A 20773-nucleotide genomic window follows, 5' to 3' on the forward strand; every position below is an offset into this window, starting at 1 on the left:
GGTAGGCTATAATTTAGTGTATAAAAAAAAAAAATGGTTTTCATACTTTAAAAAGCAGTGGAAATGTCTTCACTCAACAACTTTATTGACTCCACAATTGTCACATCAATACGTTCATTAATTATAGACAGTTCAGTTTTGTTTCCGTAGCTTAGCACGGGTCACATTATTTCTAGAATCATACATGTATCCATGCTCGTTGTATAGAACGCTTTCTAGCGCTGACAGCCTATTTTCGTAAGGAACGCGGGCCTGAAATAGTTTCGGTCCCTCGAGTTACCGAAGAGTGCAAAGGTCCATGATAACGACAACAAGATCACTGTGGGTAATGATAAATTTAATCTAAGTTGTAGCTACTTGTTGTCAGTGACAGCCGAGATGGGCTGTGCGTAGTGATCATACAAACTGATGCGCTCGTTATTAAACCTAGTGTCACTTTTGTAATTCCCCTCTCATTTACCGACAGCAGATGGTCCTGAACCCTGAACAGCTGGAGTGGACAGTTTACAAGTATGTGACGAAATCGACCGGAATTCACCTGTTATCGCACAAACACAGAAACGAGCTTTGCCTGTTGTTCCCCATCAGTTGTCACGGAATTTGTTTTATGTTATAGCTGTGTATGTTTAACCCTTAACCTGCCGCATTATGTTTGCCAAATTTAAAGAATTTCTCCTGTTCTACAGTTCTAAAACTTAGTAATATTATTAAAATCTGTGGACATTTTAACAAAATAATATGAAATTACACCCATATACCCCTACGGAAGCGTATTAGTGCCACCTAACGCAATAAAATAATTCTATTTGCCTACATATAATCTTGGAAAAATCAACTTTAATTTTGGTAAAATCAAAGGTTGTTGATTTTTCCAAATTTAAAGTTGATTTTTCCAAGATTATATGTTGATTTTTCCAAGATTAAAGTTGATTTTACCAAGATTAAAGTTGATTTTCCCAACGTTAAAGTTGATTTTACCAAATTTAAGTTGATTTTTCCAAGATTAAAGTTGATTTTTCCAACATTATATGTAGGCAAATAGAATTATTTTATTGCGTTTGGTGGCACTAATACGCTTCCGTAATATACACACCATAATGATCCACCTGCATAATGATAGCACATCAAAGGCAGAAAACGGGTTAATATTTTAGCATTCAGAATACAAACCGGCCTTGGTGGCGTCGTGGTTAGGCCATCGGTCTACAGGCTGGTAGGTACTGGGTTCAGATCACAGTCGAGGCATGGGATTTTTAATCCAGATATCGACTCCAAACCCTGAGTGAGTGCTCCGCAAGGCTCAATGGGTAGGTGTGAACCACTTGCACTGACCAGTGATCCATAACTGGTTCAGCAAAGGCCATGGTTTGTGCTATCCTGCTGTTAATTCGGAAAGAGTAGCCCATGAAGTGGCGACAGCGGGTTTCCTCTCAAAATTGTGGGGTCCTTAACCATATGTCTGACGCCATATAACCGTAAATAAAATGTGTTGAGTGCGTCGTTAAATAAAACATTTCTTTCTTTCAGAATACAACATGAAAATTAAATTTCTGTGAAGTGTTGTTCTTCAGTTAATCTCAGGACTGGATCTAGTTTAAACATGTAGTTCATTAGAATAAACCATGGCTTATTTTAATGAACTAATAAACAGGTTGCCAGTTATTGTAAAATGTGTGTCCCATGTGCAACCCCAGCAATTGCCCTCGGCAATCAGCAATGCCGTCGAGTTTTTAATTTTTCACAGCGCTTTTTCGCCTTGGATTATATTCAGTTTTTTTTTTCAATGGCATGTTTTTTTGGCGTGGACACTTTGTTAATTTGCATGGGTTGTATGTGAAACTATTTCAAGAGGGATATAAACCCAATAATAATTGATACTCGGTAAACCCAATAATAACTGATACACAGTTAATTTTATTTTCTACCCCAGCAATTTTTTTCAGTAAAATACTTTTATTTTCGATATCCATATCCATGTTACATGTACTTCATCTATATAATATATTTAAAAAATGTAAATCTGAGTATTGCCATAATTAAGTGTACAAGACTGGGGCAGGAGCAGAACCTCAAATTCGGGTAAAAATGATAGAGATATTCAGGCAAAATGTGCTAATCTAAGAATTTATACCATTGTGTTTTCATCATTCTACCTGCAGAATTAGTTTGAATTAATGTAAAAATGTTTAATGATTCATTTGCCTTTCATATATATACCGGTAGCTGTTTGGCAGTAATGCTAATAGGAAAAACACGTTATTATCCAGATTCTGGCATTTTCATTTACGTGCAAATGCCAGCCTGTCCCCCTAGAAAATAGGAAGGACGGAAATGTTTTATTTAACGACGCACTCGACACATTTTATTTATGGTTATATGGCGTCAGACATATGGTTAAGGACCACACAGATATTGAGAGAGGAAACCCGCTTTTGCTACTTCATGGGCTGCTCTTTTCGATTAGCAGCAAGGGATCTTTTATATGAACCATCCCACAGACAGGATAGTACATACCATGGCCTTTGCTACACCAGTTGTGGAGCACTGGCTGGAATGAGAAATAGCCTAATGGGTCCACCGACAGGGATCAATCCTAGACCGACCACGCATCACAAGGTACGGGACCCAAAAAGTGTTTCCCATGATGTTTGAAATCCTATGACCTGGAATGGTATTATAATCAGACCTCACAGCTTAACGTGGTATATCAAATGCCGTGGTATATGCTATCCTGTCTGTGGGAAAGAGAATATAAAAGATCCGTTGCTGTATTAAGAAAAATGTAGCGGGTTTCCTCTGATGATGAGTCAGAATTACAAAATGTTTGACATCCAATAGCCGATGATTGATTAATCAATGTGCTCTGGTGGTGCCGTTAAACAAAACAAAACAAACTTCTTCAGCACTTAAGGGGAGCTGTCGCACTCACTCTCCTCAGACTGAGTTCAACAAGAGTCATTCTTAGCTCCCTTTAGCATGTGAATTTATAATATGGAATCAGTATGGTAATATATTAAGTGGCTCTGCATTATCTAAGTTAGGGGAACAATCATTCCCATCATTTTTTAAATATTTAGTTTTTATTCTCATCCCAAGAATCGCATTGCATATAAAAGATCCTTTGCTGCATTAAAAAGAATCTAGCGGGTTTCCACCTATGACTACATGTCAGAAATACCAAATGTTTGACATTCAATAGCCAATGATAAATAATCAATGTGCTCCAATTGTGTTGTTAAAGAAAAAAACTTTAATTTTAATTTCTTTTCACGTCGAGGTCTAAAAATAAAAGTTTATTGCGAAATATAAAGGCATAAAATCGAACTCTTTAAAACATGTGATATCATTTTGTATTATTGCACAATCCTGATGATGTCGTATTTAGTACTAACAAAGTCATTGGTTTGTAAGCACTAACTCATGCTTTATATTCGTATGAATATCTTAGTGAAAAAGTATGATCTTTATTTCCTCAGTTATGAGTGCCTCTTAGGATAATAAACAGAGGATACTCCTCTCATGTCTTGTGATGTCATAATTTATCAGCACGAGTTGATGAAAGTATGAAATCCGAGGCTTGCTGAGGATTGTTATACTTTTATCGATTGCTGATAAATTATGACATCACAAAACATGAGGGGGGTATTCTTTTTATCATCCATTATCATTCTTTTCATTTGCAACAAGTGTACACAATGTCAGTAATGTGGGTTGAATGTTACTATATTTGGCAGCGGTAGACTCGTTAACTAGCAGAACATCACTAATGATAGGTTTAGCGCTGAAACATACACAGTGACATAACAGAAGAAGCGATATCTCCTAGGAGAATATCGCAGAAGATATCGCAAATTATAGTGCTAGCGATATCTCCTACAAAGGCCTCTAATAGATGATAAATAAATGTAACTCATCTGTCTCTGTTTTTACCAGATTTCTACATTGTTCCCGCATGGAAGAAGGAATTCAGTCAGTCGTTTCAAGTGATCACGTGATCGTGCCCCTGTCTGATATTTAGACTGAAGATTTCTTCATTGCGAGACAATGATGTCGAAGAGTTACGCCAGGACCATCGAGCTGCCATCAGAAAACTTCTTTCCTAATCTGAAAACTGCTCGTCGCTTTGCTATGGATATAGGTAAGCAAGGGAGGATCCAAGAAATATTTTGTGGATGGGTGGGTGGGGGGGGGGAGGGGAAGGCTAATGAGAAAAGGACATATGGACCAATGCATCAAAAGGGCATCCCGTTGGAAAAAAACAAAATTTGCAAAAAAAGTGAGCACTTGAATCTTTTTAGGGGGTGACAGTTACCCCCCCCCCCCCCCTCCACCTGATCCCCCCTTGGATCTGTCTCAGGTAAGGAATAAGTGGTGAGACATAGAGGATCCTCCCTGAGAGTCTTGTGATATCATAATTTATCAGCACCAGTTTATAAAAGTATGAAATCCGAAGCTTGCCGAGAATTTTATACTTATATAAACAAGTGCTGATAAATTATGTTATCACAAGACACGAGGGGGGTATTCTTTTTATCATCCATTATCATTCTTTTCATTTGCGACAGTTGTAAAAAATGTCAGTAATGTGTGTTGAATGTCGGCGGTAGACTCGTTAACTAGCAGAACGGCAGTGGCGTGACGTCACTAATGGTAGGTTTAGTGCTGAAACAGACACTGTGACGTAACAAAACATTGTCTTGTGATTAAAATTTGACTAATCAAGATTATAAAGAGATATCGCAAATTATAGTGCCAGCGACATCTCCTACAAAAGCCTTTAATGGATGATAAATGGAGATATTTTTAGTAGACATGATATGTAAGTACAAATGTCAATGAAGCAAGATGAAATCTGTCACAGAGAGGAAAGTTATTGTTTGTTTTGTTTAACGACTCCACTAGAGCACATTGATTTATTAATCGTCGGCTATTGGATGTCACACATTTAGTAATTTTGACATATTACTTAGTTTGTTTTGTTTGACAACACCACTAGAGCACATTGATTTATTAATCGTCGGCTATAGGATGTCACACATTTAGTAATTTTGACATATTACTTAGTTTGTTTTGTTTGACAACACCACTAGAGCACATTGATTTATTAATCGTCGGCTATTGGATGTCACACATTTAGTAATTTTGACATATATATATATATATTTATATATATATATATATATATATATATATATATATATATATATATACATGTAGTCTTAAAGGAAATGCATTACATTTTTCCATCAGTAGCAAAGGATCTTTTATATGCACAATCACATAGGCAGGATAGCACATACCACAAGCTTTGTAATACCTGTCTTGGTTCACAGGTTGAAATGAGAAATAATCTAATTGGCCCACCGATGGGGATCGATCCTAAACTGACCATGTATCGGGCAAGCGCTTTACCACTGGGCTTCGTCCCGTCCCCCTGGTAACCTATATATACAGATACATCATGCCAGCAAAACTTTAAAGGGACGGCCCTGAGTTTCCTGCTGTTAACAGACACTGTATTTTTAACAAACAGCATTTTTAATGATGAAAATGACGTGAAATGATTTCACTTGAACAGTTTCCCTTCTTTGTTTTTTTACATTAAGCTAAACTAAAATTATTGATAAAAAAAACAATCTAAAATATTGGTGGTAAGAGATGTAGTATTTTCATTTCTCACGAGTAAACTCTGTAATCTTGTATTCATTCTAGTGGTGTTGTTAAACAGAACAAACTAACTTTTAATTATTCTTTTCATTATTATTATCTTTTTTCATACCTGCTGTTTTAGTGGGTTTTAAATATTAACTTCTTCTTCTTCTGTGTTCAAGCTATAGTTGATCATGCTTTAGATTTGGAGTCCGGTTGTGGTGATAAAAAAACGCTGTCTCTGTCAAGTCTTCTTTGGAACCCCAAAGCTTAACAACCAGTGTTGCTCGTTCAGCCAGTGCTTTATCCTGGCTTTGAATATTAACAAACCCCCACAAGCTGTTGGACACAGCCACTGTAATTATTTGGTAGCCCAGGAGTGAAAAAAAAGAAACTATCATAGTGTGTAAAGCAGAGCGGTGTTAATAGTTTGTTAATATGGTTTTGTTTTCAGGCGGGTCTCTGGCGAAGGTGGCATATTGCTCGACAATTCAGAGAAGAACGTCTCTAGTGTTTGATGAAGAGGTAAGATCGACGAAGTAGACCTATGTGTGATGTTGCTCGGTTTGTCTTTAGCCAGATGGTCTGTATTTAAAACAAGAACTCTGCAGAATAAAATATTTCGCTTCTCAAAAATTGGTTTGGTATAACAGAAAAAAAATTATATGATTTTTCATAAGTTAATCTGTTTTCTTATTTTGTTGTAATCCCTCCACCCTAAAAAAAAACCCCCAGCAATCCCAATTTGTCAGAATTGTTTCACAATCCATACAAGTAAATATTTTAAAGTTAAATGAAAGAAAAGGAGAGGAATTTTTGTTTAACAAAACCTCAGCACATTTTAGACTTCTGCTATTTGATGTCTAACATGATGTTTTATCTGACATTTCTGTTGAGAGAGAGGACACCTCTGGCCGTTGAAGCATCAGAGGATCTTTGATATTAACTTTCCCATAGGCAGGACAGTACATACCACAGCCTTTGATGTACCAGTGATGGAGGTCGTGTTGGCGTGGGGAAGAACAAAAGTCCATTAATGGTGACTGATCCTGTGACCCACCACATCTCAGGCGAGCGCTCTACCACATGCAGGACAGTACATACCACAGCCTTTGATGTACCAGTGATGGAGGTCGTGTTGGCATGCAGGACAGTGCATACCACAGCCGTTGATGTACCAGTCATGGAGGTCATGTTGGTGTAGGGAAGAGCACAAGTTCGTCTATGGCGACTGATCCTGTGACCCACCACACCTCAGGCGAGCGCTCTACCACATGCAGGACAGTGCATACCACAGCCGTTGATGTACCAGTGATGGAGGTTGTGTTGGCATGGGGAAGAACACAGCCTTTGATGTACCAGTCATGGAGGTCATGTTGGTGTAGGGAAGAGCACAAGTTCGTCAATAGCGACTGATCCTGTGACCCACCACGCCTCAGGCGAGCGCTCTACCACATGCAGGAGAGTGCATACCACAGCTGTTGATGTACCAGTGATGGAGGTCGTGTTGGCATGGGGGAGAACACAAGTCCATCAATGGCGATTGATCCTGTGACTCACCACACCTCAGGCGAGCGCTCTACCACACGCTGCCCTCCTTAAAGTTCAATAGAGTGAAACCCTTTTAAACTGGACCCTCAGTAAACTGGAATTGTGTCTAAACCGGAGGTTTTTCACAGCCCCTTTTTAAATATTGGTACAGAACAGACCTCTCTAAACTGGACACCCCTTAAAATGAGAATTTTTACTTGGTCTCATGGGTGTCTGGTTTAATGAGGTTTCGTTGTATATATAAAGGTTGGGATTTAGCTCAGTCAGTTGAGTGCTTGCCTGAGGTGCTTGCGTCGCAGGATCGAATCACCTCGGTGGATCCATTCAACTGATTGGGTTTTTTCTTGTTCCAACCAGTGCACCACAACTGGACAAAGGCTGTGGTATGTGCTTTCCTGTCTGGGAAAGTGCATGTAAGAGATCCCTTGTTGCATTAGGAAAACTGTAGCGGGTTTCTTCTGATGACTACGAGTCAGAATTACCAAATGTGTTCCAGTGGTGTCGTTAAACAAAACAATCTTTACTTTACTGTATGTATTAAAAGAGAATACTACATAAGTGGCCATTAGATGCCATTTCTCTTACAACGAGTTGTTTTAAAATGTATCTAAGGAGCAAAAGTGAGCTGGATACATTTTTAAACAGCAGGTTTTAAGATAACGGACTAACGGACACAAATGTAGTATTCTATTTCTTACATACCAAAAACCAGGTTTGAAGCAAATTTAAACGTCTTTTCCAACTAAAACGTATTTACAGTCTGTGCGTTTAGTTGACTAATGCATGAATTAAAAAATCAATGTCAGGTTAACAACACATCACAGTTTTAATTGATTTTGATCCTGCTTTTTTTTCATTAGATGGTATGGCATTGATGACCTGTTCATCTCTTAGGAGCAGCCAGTTGTATGTCTTGAAATTGTTATCGCAGGGTGGCAACGACGGCAATTGCCATTGTTGAGATATAAATTGCCGTAGGTAGAGATCATCACCGATGCCATCGGTAAAGCTCCTCAACAATGGCAAAATATATACACCTGGTGTACATTATCTGCCAATATTTAATATTTGCACATTTAAAAGATGTCTACATATAACAAGATAGCCTTTCAGTCAGGTTTATTTGCTGCAAATGTCACTTTAAAAAAATATTGCCATAGGCAGGCTCAAAATTGCCGACGGAGGACTGTTTCACCCTTTGCAATGCTTTTAAAAATTGCAGTGGGAGACAAATTCTTAAGTTCGAGCCCTGTATCACACGTGTGTGTTAACTGTTACAGAAATAATGAATGATTTTCTCATCAGTGGGTGTGTAAGAAGTACAATACAGTTGAATCCACTTAATTGCATATTGATTTGTACAGGGAACATTTTGTTCAGTATCGCATCGCGGTTTCGCTACGCAAGTTTCAAAGATCGCTTCACAATTTTAACACATTAAACAGTAGTTGCTAATGAATTTTTAATTGACGTTCTCGTTTGGTAATCAAGATTTTGTAAACAAAATGGTCCCTGTTTATAGAATAAATGGGTTATTTGCATATTATTCTTCTGCACAAAACTTTTTAGCGTTAAACCAGTACAAATAATTCTGCATAATCGAATAGCTTTATAAACATGTATATTATTATTGGTTATTTGCATAAGAAAACATATTTACATTAATTTTTAACATCAACAGAACAGCGACCCTGACCACATCTACAACATTTCGGAAGCTGAGGAGGTGATCATTAGACTTCACTTTGTGAAGTTCGAGACGAAGTACATCGAGACATGTCTGGACTTTGTGCAGAAGAATCTCATCCAATCAAAACCCAGCTTTATGAAGGACAAGTGCATCAAAGTGACGGGAGGCGGGGCTTACAAGTACAAAGATTTGATCACTGCCAAACTTGGTGTGGAGTAAGTTTAACATAGAGCTGATTTCCGCCAAACTTGATGTGAAATAAGTTTAACAAAGAGCTGATTTCCGCCAAACTTGGTGTGGAGTATGTTTAACAAAGATGTGATTACTGCCAAACTTGGTGTGGAGTATGTTTAACAAAGATCTGATTACTGCCAAATTTAGTGTGAAGTAAGTTTAACAAAGATCTTATTACTGCAAAACATGGTGTGGAGTAAGTTTAACAAATATCAGATTACTATCAAACTTGGTGTGGAGTAAGTTTAACAAAGATCTGATTACTGCCGAACTTGGTGTGGAGTAAGTTTAACATAGAGCTGATTTCCGCCAAACTTGATGTGAAATAAGTTTAACAAAGAGCTGATTTCCGCCAAACTTGGTGTGGAGTATGTTTAACAAAGATGTGATTAACAAACTTGGTGTGTGACAAAGATGCCAAACTGCAAAACATGGTGTGGAGTATGTTTAACAAAGATACTATTACTGAGTAAGTTTAACCAAATTTAGTGTGTGAGTAAGTTTAACATAGAGCTGATTTCCGCCAAACTTGATGTGAAATAAGTTTAACAAAGAGCTGATTTCCGCCAAACAAAGATCTTTAACAAAGATGTGATTACTGCAAAACATGGTGTGGAGTAAGTTTAACAGAATATTTAGATTAGTTTAACAAATATCAGATTACTATCAAACTTGGTGTGGAGTAAGTTTAACAAAGATCTGATTACTGCCGAACTTGGTGTGGAGTAAGTTTAACAAAGATCTGATTTCTGCGAACTTGTAAGTATTGCACTGCATGGAGTAATTAATGGTGGTGTGGAATGATAACTGTATGCTAAATATCTGAAGTCAGTGTTTTTGCCAGTAAGAAATTTTTTGGATATGTTACTATGGAATTTAATATTTACAAGGTGTGTGCTGAATGCAACCGCAGTCGACGGGGTATGGGGGCCTCCCCCAGAAAGAAACTGGGTTAAGTTTAGAATTATGGTTAAGAAAATCGTACAGTAGTAAGAGTGATTAATTTTGTCAAAAGATTAACTTAAAAAAAGAAAGTCTGTAAAACAATTTGGGTATCGTGTCATACACGTTTTTACCCTCTGTCAGAAAGTCTGGTTCAAGTGGAAAATATAACAAAACAGATGGTGTTCTGACTAGTTGTGTGGTATTTGCAGGTGAATATTAAAAAATTAGATACTACAGTAAACAACACTATTGTTTGTTTTGTTTTAGTTTTTTCCTTTTTCTTTGGGAAAACAAAACTGCGGCAGTCTTATTCTTTAGCAAGCATTACGCTACTTAGTGGACAGTTTTCAGTTGACTTGGTTCTGAATGAACACTTACATTTACTTCACTTCAGGGTCGATAAGGAAGACGAAATGTCATGTCTGATCAAGGGATGTAACTTTCTCCTGAAAAACATCCCGGACGAGGCGTTCAACTACCAGCGCCATGGCAACCCGGAATATCAGTTCCAGGGCACGGACCCGGATATATTCCCGTACCTTCTTGTCAACATCGGGTCGGGAGTCAGCTTAGTAAAGGTAATGTGCCGATATACATACCTCATGATACGATATGATACATAACCCATGATTCGATATGTATCACACACTGGCGTAGCCAGAATTTTATATTGGGGGTGGGGTGGGGGGGGGGGGGGGATGGGGGAACCCACACTATGTATGTATGTATTTGTGATTTTATAAAATTTAATACAGTAAAACATAAAAAAAGGTTTGATTGGGGGTCCGTGGACCTCCTGACACCCTCCCCCCTCCTCTCCGCTACACCACTGGTATCACAATACCTGTTTCGTGAGGTTGAAGTTTGAGTGAAGTGATTTAAAAAACAAAACAAACAAGAAAAACATGATACAAGTGAAACACTGATTAAACATGGTTGGAAATACAACATAGACATATTGACATATAAGCAGGCACTTATTCTCTGTCCAATTCACTGTTTTTCCTTGAAGGAAATAACTTGTCAGTAAGTACATGTTAGTATGAATTAGTGTTGGTAAATCGATGTAAAAATAGGAATTGATTCCTAAGTAAGGATATCGTGTATTGTATCGTCAGCAATAGTATTGTGACGCATCGATGCATCATTCATTTCAACCTATTTTCATGCTTATATCCAATTACGATTCAAGCACGCTGTCCTGGGCACCCACCTCAGTTATCTGGGCTGCCTGTCCAGGACAGTGGCTTAGTTGCTAGTTGGTTAGTGAGAGAGAAGAGGGTGTATTGGCCTTACACCTACCCACTGAGCCCTTAAGAATTCACTCTGGGTTGGAGCTGGTGTAATAGCCCACAATATACCCCCACCAAACTATACCCGGGGTATAAACTGGACTAGCCCAGAATATACCCCGGGGTATAAAACAGGCTAGCCCAGAATATACCTCTCTAGTCTGTATTTCAGTGTCCAGAGGTTTCTTTTTCCATCATAATTTATATATTTTGGGCTAAAGAATATCGAAATATTTTCTAAAATGACTAATCTGTAATAGTTTTATATTTATGAAAGCAATAGTTGCTTTTATTTTAAAGCGTTTATTATTATTATTTATTTATTTATTTATTTTGTATACAGGTTAGTAATAAAAAATGAGGGTTAGGATTATAAAACAATCTAGCCCACTTTTACCCCGGGTATAGTTTGGCAGGGGGTATATTTTGGGCTGTTACACCTGTACCGGATTGCGAACCCAGTACCTACCAGCCTGTAGTCCGATGGCTTAACCACTACGCCACTGAGGCCGATGCATCAGTGTATTGTGACACCCCTACTTTATGTACTTAGCACACACCTACCAAATAACTGTCAGCAATAGTATTAAAACATTGCCAAACACACACCACTCATCAAGATAGGCGTGTCAGCATTAAGCAAGTACTGATGAAAGATGGCGACAAAACTGCTTATTAGACGTTATTGTCACATCTTAACCCAGCTCACACGTGACTGTCACAACATAACCCAGCTCACACGTGACTCACATCTTAACCTAGCTCACACGTGACTGTCACAACATAACCCAGCTCGCACGTAATTGTCACATCTTAACCCAGCTCACATGTGACTGTCACATCTTAACCCAGCTCACATGTGACTGTCGCAACATAACCCAGCTCACACGTGACTGTCACATCTTAACCCAGCTCACATGTGACTGTCACGTCTTTACACAGCTCACACGTGACTGTCACATCTTTACCCAGCTCACTCCAACTGATTGATCAGTCAGGAGTTGTTAATAACATTGATGTGTCGGTATTGTTGGTAGGTGTGTGCTGGGCATCAAGTTGAAAAATATGCCGTTCTTTACATGTTTTAAAGGGGAAGTAAACTCCAACATGAGCCTTATGTTTTGGAAAGATGCATACCCAGACCACCAACACATACATTGTACTGACACTTTAAGAAATGTTAATATAAAAAAAAATGTGATTATTCCTGCTAACTGGGGGCAGCCATTTTCTTTTGTTTTCATATGTGCTGGGCTTTAACATACTGTAAACTGGATTAATATTGTGAAATAATTGTTTAATTCACGAATATGCACCTTATGTCAAAGTTTGAGTTGCGCTATCAAATATTTATAGAAAAAAAAATATGCCTGTGGTTGGTTGTAATATATGCACCTTATGTCAGAGTTTGAACTGCACCATCAAATATTTATAAAGAAAAAACTGCCTGTGGTTGGTAGTAATATGTGACAGTGATTATTTGTGCTAATACAATTATCCATTAATACGCTTTTATTTGCTACACAGTTACATGTATATAGTTTATAGTACTACTTTATAGTAGTAGTTGGAACAGTGCAGGGTATCCCCCAAAATGGTCTGATTTTCAAACAATAATGAGGGTTGCTAATCAAAATATTATTTTAATGGTCGATTCCCCATTTCATAAACAGGAGACGGCTAGGAACTAGTTTTGGTTGTACAGATGTTTAAAGAATAACCATGAGAGCTGTGATTTTAATAGAATTCTGTCAATATTTATTTTATTAGAATCATTTTTCATTTTCTTCATTTTTCAATGATGTAGTGGTTATGCCATCGGTTTTGAGCCTGGTAGGTCCTAGGTTCACATCCCACCTGAGGCAATGGGGGATTTTTCATGCCAGTACTGGCTCCAAATCAGAGTGAGTACATCTCTAGGCTCAGGGCGGGATTTAGCTCAGTCGGTTGAGTGCTCGCTGGATGTGCTTGCATCGCATGATCGAACCACCTCGGTGGATCCATTCAGCTGATTGGGTTTTTTCTCATTCCATCCAGTGCATAACAACTGGACAAAGGTCGTGGTATGTGTTTTCCTGTCTGTGGGAAAGTGCATATAAAAGATCTCTTGTTGCATTAAAAAAAATGTAGTGGGTTTCCTCTGTTGACTACGAGTCAGAATTACCAAATGTCTGACATCCAATAGCCGATGATTAATTAATCGATGTGCTCCAGTGGTGTCGTCAAACAAAAAACTTCAGGCTCAATGGGTAAGTTTCGCCCACTTCTCAGCCCATCGCTGACTGTCTCCCGAGTGTATGACCCCGACATGGGGAATGATTACCCGGCATGCACGGCAGGTTCTGTGTACCCCTGTGGGCGGAGCACACGGCCCTGTTAAGTAGTGCCATACTGAAATAAAAATATACTGCAGCTTCACCATTAATCTCATCATCTTCAATGTTTGTAATGTCAAAAAACTAAAAAAACCCCACCCAAAATGTCTTTGTCTCTGTGTTAAATGTTTGCTGCATTTTTTTTATCATATCTCGCCATTTGTAAACTGATGCTCTTGGTTTTGTAGGTGGAATCTGAGAACAAGTTTGAGCGAATTGGTGGAACATCAACTGGAGGTGGAACGTTCTGGGGATTGGGCTCTCTGCTCACCTCGGCTAAAGTAACGATAACAGATCTACAGACAATTTAATACACAACTAGCTCACTGTAGTACACTTGTATTTTTACTAATTATTTGAAGTGCAATTGTCAAAATTAAAATTGGCTACATTCAACATATTTCAGTTAATCATTTTAAATAAAGCTGTTTCAATTTTTTATTGTTCTTAGGGGATAGCCCTACTGTCTTTTCCGATTTGCGGACGTATATCGGTGGTTTTACTGTTGCAAATTTAGTTTTATTGGCAATGCGTTATTCTAATTAAACTGTTTGTTGGTGATTTTAAATAGGAAATTGTCACCTTTTAGTAAGAATAAGTATATAAACGTAACCAGCTGGTGACGTCATTAGGCAGCCAATTAACAGACAAAGGGTAGTCGAACAGTTAGCAACTTGAACATAGATGTGTAATTTGACATATTTAATAAGCTCTCGTGATTAGATAATGACTAATAAAGAATGACATGTTCATTTCTGCCATAAAAACGTCTCAGTATTTAACGACTTCTGTACGTAATATGAACGCTACAGAAATTGTCTTCATGACATCATTACAAAACAACCCTGTTCTTTGCTTAAGCTATGATGTATTTCTGCCAGAAAATTTGCGATCTGTATATCAGTGATTTTACCACCTGCAATTTTTAGTAGAGATCCAGTCAGATTCATTAGTACAAATGTGTTGAATTGGAATCATACTTTGATGATGATTATGATGATGTTGACCCCCAATAACGATGTGAATCGATGCTATTCATGGTGCGGTTAAACATTCATCCATTAACCGTCTCTTTTGTAATGCAAGTTTCGTGTAATGAGGTTCACATTTTGGTATCAGTACATGTTGATCTATAGTCTTTCCCATCGGGGAATGTCGTTCTATTACTATCGTATTTACTACAAGTTATTTATTTCTGATCCGATTTTTTTCAAAATTACACACAAAAATATTGATTTTTTTAAAATTATTATTTCCAAAACACTTTTTTTTCTTATGTGAAATCAAACTGAAATTATTTATAATTTTAACATTGTTCATGGCGGCTACATGAGACGGATTGTAGTAACTGTTTTAACAATGTTCATGGAGGCTGGAACGGACTCTCTTTGTGTATATTTTGTAGACATTCGATGAGCTGCTGGAGCTGGCGTCTCGCGGAGATCACCGGTCATGTGACATGCTGGTCAAGGACATATATGGAGGCTCCTACCCTCTGATTGGTCTGTCCGGTGATGTGATCGCTAGCAGCTTCGGAAAGGCCGCTCGGCCAAATAAAGACCATGTAAGCATGCCGATACATTTAGTTATAGTAATATTGACTTTTATTATCTGTAGATAATTGTGGAGTGGCAGAATTTAACTCAGTCAGTTGAGCACTCGCCTGAGGTGCTTGCATCACAGGATCGAATCACATCAGCGTAAAATGTTTCTTTGTATTATATGTGTTGGGGGGGGGGGACGTAGCCAAGTGGTATAGCGCTCACTTGATGCAAGGTCAGTTTGGGATTGATCCCTGTCAGTGGGCCCATTGAGCAATTTCTCATTCCAGCCATTGCACCACAACTAGGGTATCAAAGGCTGTGGTATGTGCTATCCTGGTTGTGGGATAGTGCATATAAAACATCTCTTGATACTAATGGAAAAAATGTAGCGGTTTTTCTCTCTAAGACTATATGTTAAAATTACCTAATGTTTGACATCCAATAACCGATGATTAATAAATCAGTATGCTCTAGTGCTGTCATATGTATTGTACCCAATATATGTTTAATGATAATGAAGGAAAGCTTGGATTCTTTTCAAAATATCATATACTGGTCATTCGTATAATAAATAGTGTGAGATGTCATTCTGTTTTCAGTAAGTGCACTACACAACAAATCAAACTATTCAAGAGAAAATTTTTTTTCATTTTCATTTCAACTTATTTTCGTGCTTATATCCAATAAACATTCAAGCACACTGTCCTGGCATACACCTCAGCTATGTGGGCTGTCTGTCCAGGACAGTGGGTTAGTTGTTAGTTGGTTAGTGGTTAGTGAGAGAGAAGAGGGTGTAGTGGTCTTACACCTACCCACTGAGCCATTAAGAACTCGCTCTGGGTTGGAGCTTGTACCAAGCTGCGAACCCTGTACCTACCAGCCTGTAGTCCGATGGCTTAACCACTGTGCCACCGAGGTGAAAATGATGTGAACTACCTCACTATTCAAGGGAGTTAACTCTTTTTTTTTCTTTCAGCCAAAAAGCAATTTTAATGCAGAATTTTGAATAATTTTTATAAACCTGAAATAACCTTCATTTGAAATGAAAACATATACCGGGACGTAATGTCATCTCCCGGGGTTTGACTAAAAACATTTTTGTCTTGATTTTAATTTAAACGTTATTGTAAAGTTAATGTTTAAAAATGTTTAAATGGCAGTAAACTGAGGACAATTTGTTTTAGACACGGCATAGTGGGGGGGGGGGGGGGGGGGGCTGGATCAATATTTCTGAATCAAAAATATTATTGGTAGTAAATCTTAAGTCATTTCAGGATATTTACTGGGGAAGCATATTCCTGAACCCCCTAGAAACTTTGCTTTGCACCCTTGATCTCAGCCAAGGGCTGGGACATAGTCCAGTGGTAAAGTGCTCGCTTGATACGCGGTCGGGTGTGGGATCGATCCCCGCTGGTGGGCCCATTGGGCTATTTCTGGTTCCAGCCAGTGCACCACGACTGGTATATCTAAGGCCATGGTATGTACTACCCTGTCTGTGGGATAGTGCAAGTAAAAGATCCCTTGCTGCTAATCGAAAAGAGTAGCCCATGAAGTGGCGATAGCGGGTTCCTCTCTCAATATCTCTGTGGTCTTTAACCATATGTCCGACGCCATATAACCGTAAATACAATGTGTTTAGTGCGTCGTTAAACAAAACATTTCCTTCCTTCCTGCTTTTAAAAATGTTTTTTCTGTGTTGTTTTGTATTCAAGGACAAGGTATTCAGTGAGGAGGACATTGCTCGAAGTCTCTTGCTCTGCATCAGCAACGACATCGGCCAGATCGCCTTTCTGCATGCCAAGATACACGGACTGAGGAAGATATACTTTGGCGGATACTTCATCCGCGGCCACCCCTTCACCATGCACACCATCACCTATGCTATTAACTACTGGTCAAAGGTCAGTTTGTTAATACTTCATCCGCGGTCGCCCCTTCACCATGCACACCATCACCTACGCTATTAACTACTAGTCAAAGGTCAGTTTATTAATACTTCATCCGCGGTCACCCCTTCACCGTGCACACCATCACCTACGCTATTAACTACTGGTCAAAGGTCAGTTTATTAATACTTCATCCGCGGTCACCCCTTCACCGTGCACACCATCACCTACGCTATTAACTACTGGTCAAAGGTCAGTTTATTAATATTTCATCCGCGGTCACCCCTTCACTGTGCACACCATCACCTATGCTATTAACTACTGGTCAAAGGTCAGTTTATTAATACTTCATCCGCGGTCACCCCTTCACCATGCACACCATCACCTATGCTATTAACTACTGGTCAAAGGTCTGTTTATTAATACTTCATCCGCGGTCACCCCTTCAGCATGCACACCATCACCTACGCTATTAACTACTGGTCAAAGGTCTGTTTATTAATACTTCATCCGCGGTCACCCCTTCACCATGCACACCATCACCTATGCTATTAACTACTGGTCAAAGGTCTGTTTATTAATAATCCATCCGCAGTCACCCCTTCAACATGCACACCATCACCTATGCTATTAACTACTGGTCAAAGGTCAGTTTATTAATACTTCATCCGCGGTCACCCCTTCACCATGCACACCATCACCTACGCTATTAACTACTGGTCAAAGGTCAGTTTGTTAATACTTCATCCGCGGTCACCCCTTCACCATGCACACCATCACCTATGCTATTAACTACTGGTCAAAGGTCTGTTTATTAATAATTCATCCGCGGTCACCCCTTCACCATGCACACCATCACCTACGCTATTAACTACTGGTCAAAGGTCAGATATTGATTTTTCATTCCATTACCATGCATACCATTACCTACGCTATTAACTACTGGTCAAAGGTCAGATATTGATTTTTCATTCCATTACCATGCATACCATTAACTCTTTCCCTCCCATTCTCGATTGCAGTCGAGACGTGCAAAACTAATGTAAAAGCCCAATCTCGACTGTAGTCGAGATGCGACCAGTCTTCGTAAACACAGCTGTCAACATTCACAGGAGTTATCTATCTTGATTCTGTGAATGTTAGGACATAGTAGAATGACAATCGAATATGTGTGATGTACATTTTAAGATCTAAACCATAAACAGTAAAAACTCTCTAAACTGGACATCCACGGGACCAAATAAAAAGTCGAAGTTCAAGGGGTGTCTGGTTTAGAGAGGTTTTAACCTGTACTAATAGTTAGAAAGGGATGTCGGTTTACAGAGTGTCCTGCTTTGAGAGGTCCCACTGTATATAAAAGCTATTCTTGATGCTATTGGAGGTGTCAAATCAACCAATTAACTCCCATGTTCAATTTTGATGAACCATTCTAAATTATGAGTCAAAATTACCTTCAAGAAATGACACAACATTTTTTATTTGGCTTTAATCCTACAGGACATTTGCAAATTCAATAGCACGAAAACCAACCCCTCGTCCGCTACCGACCCGTGTGCTCCCTTGCACATACCAGTGCAGGCGACCCCCTCTTATACCCACACCAAACCTTTTCCTGTCCTGGACGGAGGAGCCGGCAAAAGTCAACACCTGTGCCCATGACAGGCGTGTGCTACAACAGCTCATTCAGAATGTGCACCTAAAAACCTATGACCTGACCTATTGGAGGTTTGAGTGTGAAATTCAACCCATAAAGGCTAATTTTATATTGTTTTTTTCTCTCTCAAAATATATCTTTTATTATTTTGGATAAATTTAACCTATGTGTTGTACATAGATGCTACTTTGGCACTAGTGTTGTTTTTTTCTTCAAAAGGTTTATCTATTTCATTACTATAGTGTCAGTTTAAGCTATGTATTGTATACTATTAAATGCTATTTGTGGTGCTACTTATTTTTCTTTAAAAAATGGTTATCTATTTGATGATTATTGTAGGGTGAAATTCAAGCCATGTATTTGCGACATGAAGGCTATCTCGGTGCTATTGGGGGTTTTCTCAAAGGAACTGAAGAGGAAGGTAAGTAGGCCTTTGTCATAGTTAAACATGTAAAACTGTAAACAGTGTTTATTGTTTATATTGTACTAAAATATTCTTAACTTTTAGCAATGCTTACAAATTACCAGTACTACCAAAAATGGGTAATTTTTAAATACTGTAAACCGGATTAATATTGTGACGTGTTTTTTTCGTGAATACGCACCTTAGCTCTTGTTTGCGATGTTTAGATTTTGTGAATGATGCATGTAAAAATAATGCATGCATATAAATTTTGTGACTTGAGCTTGGGCGTAAATGACATGATTTTGTCCCTGTAAGCTGATCTTACGAGAAACAGAATAAGATTTATTCAAATAGGGATTCTTGAAAGGTGTTATAAACAAGACTTCCTTAAATATATGTCATAGATCTGTCATTTTCTACTTTAGTATGGTTTGTTTGGGTGTGACGATTGTCAAAAAATTACATTTAGCAATTCTAGGCATATATCATATAACACACAAATGTACCTCAAAACATTAAAAATGATTCCCATTTGTAAACATAATCCCAGCTGAAACTAAAATTAAACACCTGTATGTCTTATTTTGAAACATCGGTGGGTATTGATAATTATCATCCATTAAAGGCTTTTGAAGGAGATATCGCTGGCACTATAATTTGCGATATCTCCTGCGATATTCTCCTAGGAGATATCGCTTCTTATAATCTTGTTCTTACATCACTGTGTTTGTTTCAGCGCTAAACATGTCATTAGTGACATCACGCTACTGCCGTTCTGCTAGTTAACGAGTCTACCGCTGCCAAATATAGTGACATTCAACTCACATTACTGACATTGTTACTGTCGCAAACGAAAAGAATGATAATGGATGATAAAAAGAATACCCCCCCTCGTGTCTTGTGATATAATTTATCAGCACTCGTTGATAAAAGTATAAAAATCCTTGGCAAGCCTCGGATTTCATACTTTTATCAACTCGTGCTGATAAATTATGATATCACAAGACACTCGGAGAGTATCCTGTCAATCTCGGTTGAAGTTTCACAAACAGCAGCTTGCTACTTTTGTGTTTTCAGATGAGGAGAAATACTCATGGGGAGAGCACTTCGTCGGCAGTTCCGGACTGGCCAGTCCGAGTCAGGCGGGATTCATGTTGGGCACTTCAAAGAGTTCTAAGGTCTGTAAAAAAAAAAGATAAAAGAAAGAAATCTTTTATTTAACGACGCATTCAAAACATTTTTATTTACCGTTATATGGCGTCAGACATATGGTTAAGAACCACACAGATATTGAGAGAGGAAACCCGCTGTTGCCACTTCATGGGCTACTCTTTTCGATTAGCAGCAAGGGATCTTTTATATGCACCATTCCACAGACAGGATAGTACATACCACAGCCTTTGATATACTTTTACTTTTCTTTTTACGTCATACCAATCTGAAATGATTTACAAAAAACATGTTTATAGAATGATGGGATGGACTATAGGCACTGTGGGTTGAGGGATTAATCACCAGACTTTAGTTTTTGAAAAGGCGAGTGAAAA

The 20773-nt window shown here is 38.4% G+C and overlaps 1 protein-coding gene across 3 annotated transcripts in view; it reads left to right on the forward strand.

Annotated features, from left to right (window-relative positions):
• Positions 1-279: 279 nt before the first annotated feature.
• The window catches only part of LOC121374782 (4'-phosphopantetheine phosphatase-like), a 38825-nt gene continuing 18331 nt past the window's right edge, over positions 280-20773 (forward strand). The window contains exons 1-10 of one of the 3 annotated variants that reach the window (XM_041501901.1): positions 280-325; positions 3934-4138; positions 6104-6174; positions 8882-9105; positions 10464-10647; positions 13925-14017; positions 15142-15300; positions 16993-17181; positions 19160-19241; positions 20304-20404. In XM_041501901.1, coding sequence (XP_041357835.1) covers positions 4045-4138; positions 6104-6174; positions 8882-9105; positions 10464-10647; positions 13925-14017; positions 15142-15300; positions 16993-17181; positions 19160-19241; positions 20304-20404 — 1197 coding nt within the window. In that variant the 5' untranslated portion in view covers positions 280-325; positions 3934-4044. The other 2 variants (XM_041501909.1, XM_041501894.1) reach the window with 2 other exon arrangements.

The sequence above is a fragment of the Gigantopelta aegis genome, chromosome 1 (assembly GCF_016097555.1).
Source record: "Gigantopelta aegis isolate Gae_Host chromosome 1, Gae_host_genome, whole genome shotgun sequence".
Lineage (NCBI taxonomy): Eukaryota > Metazoa > Mollusca > Gastropoda > Neomphalida > Peltospiridae > Gigantopelta > Gigantopelta aegis.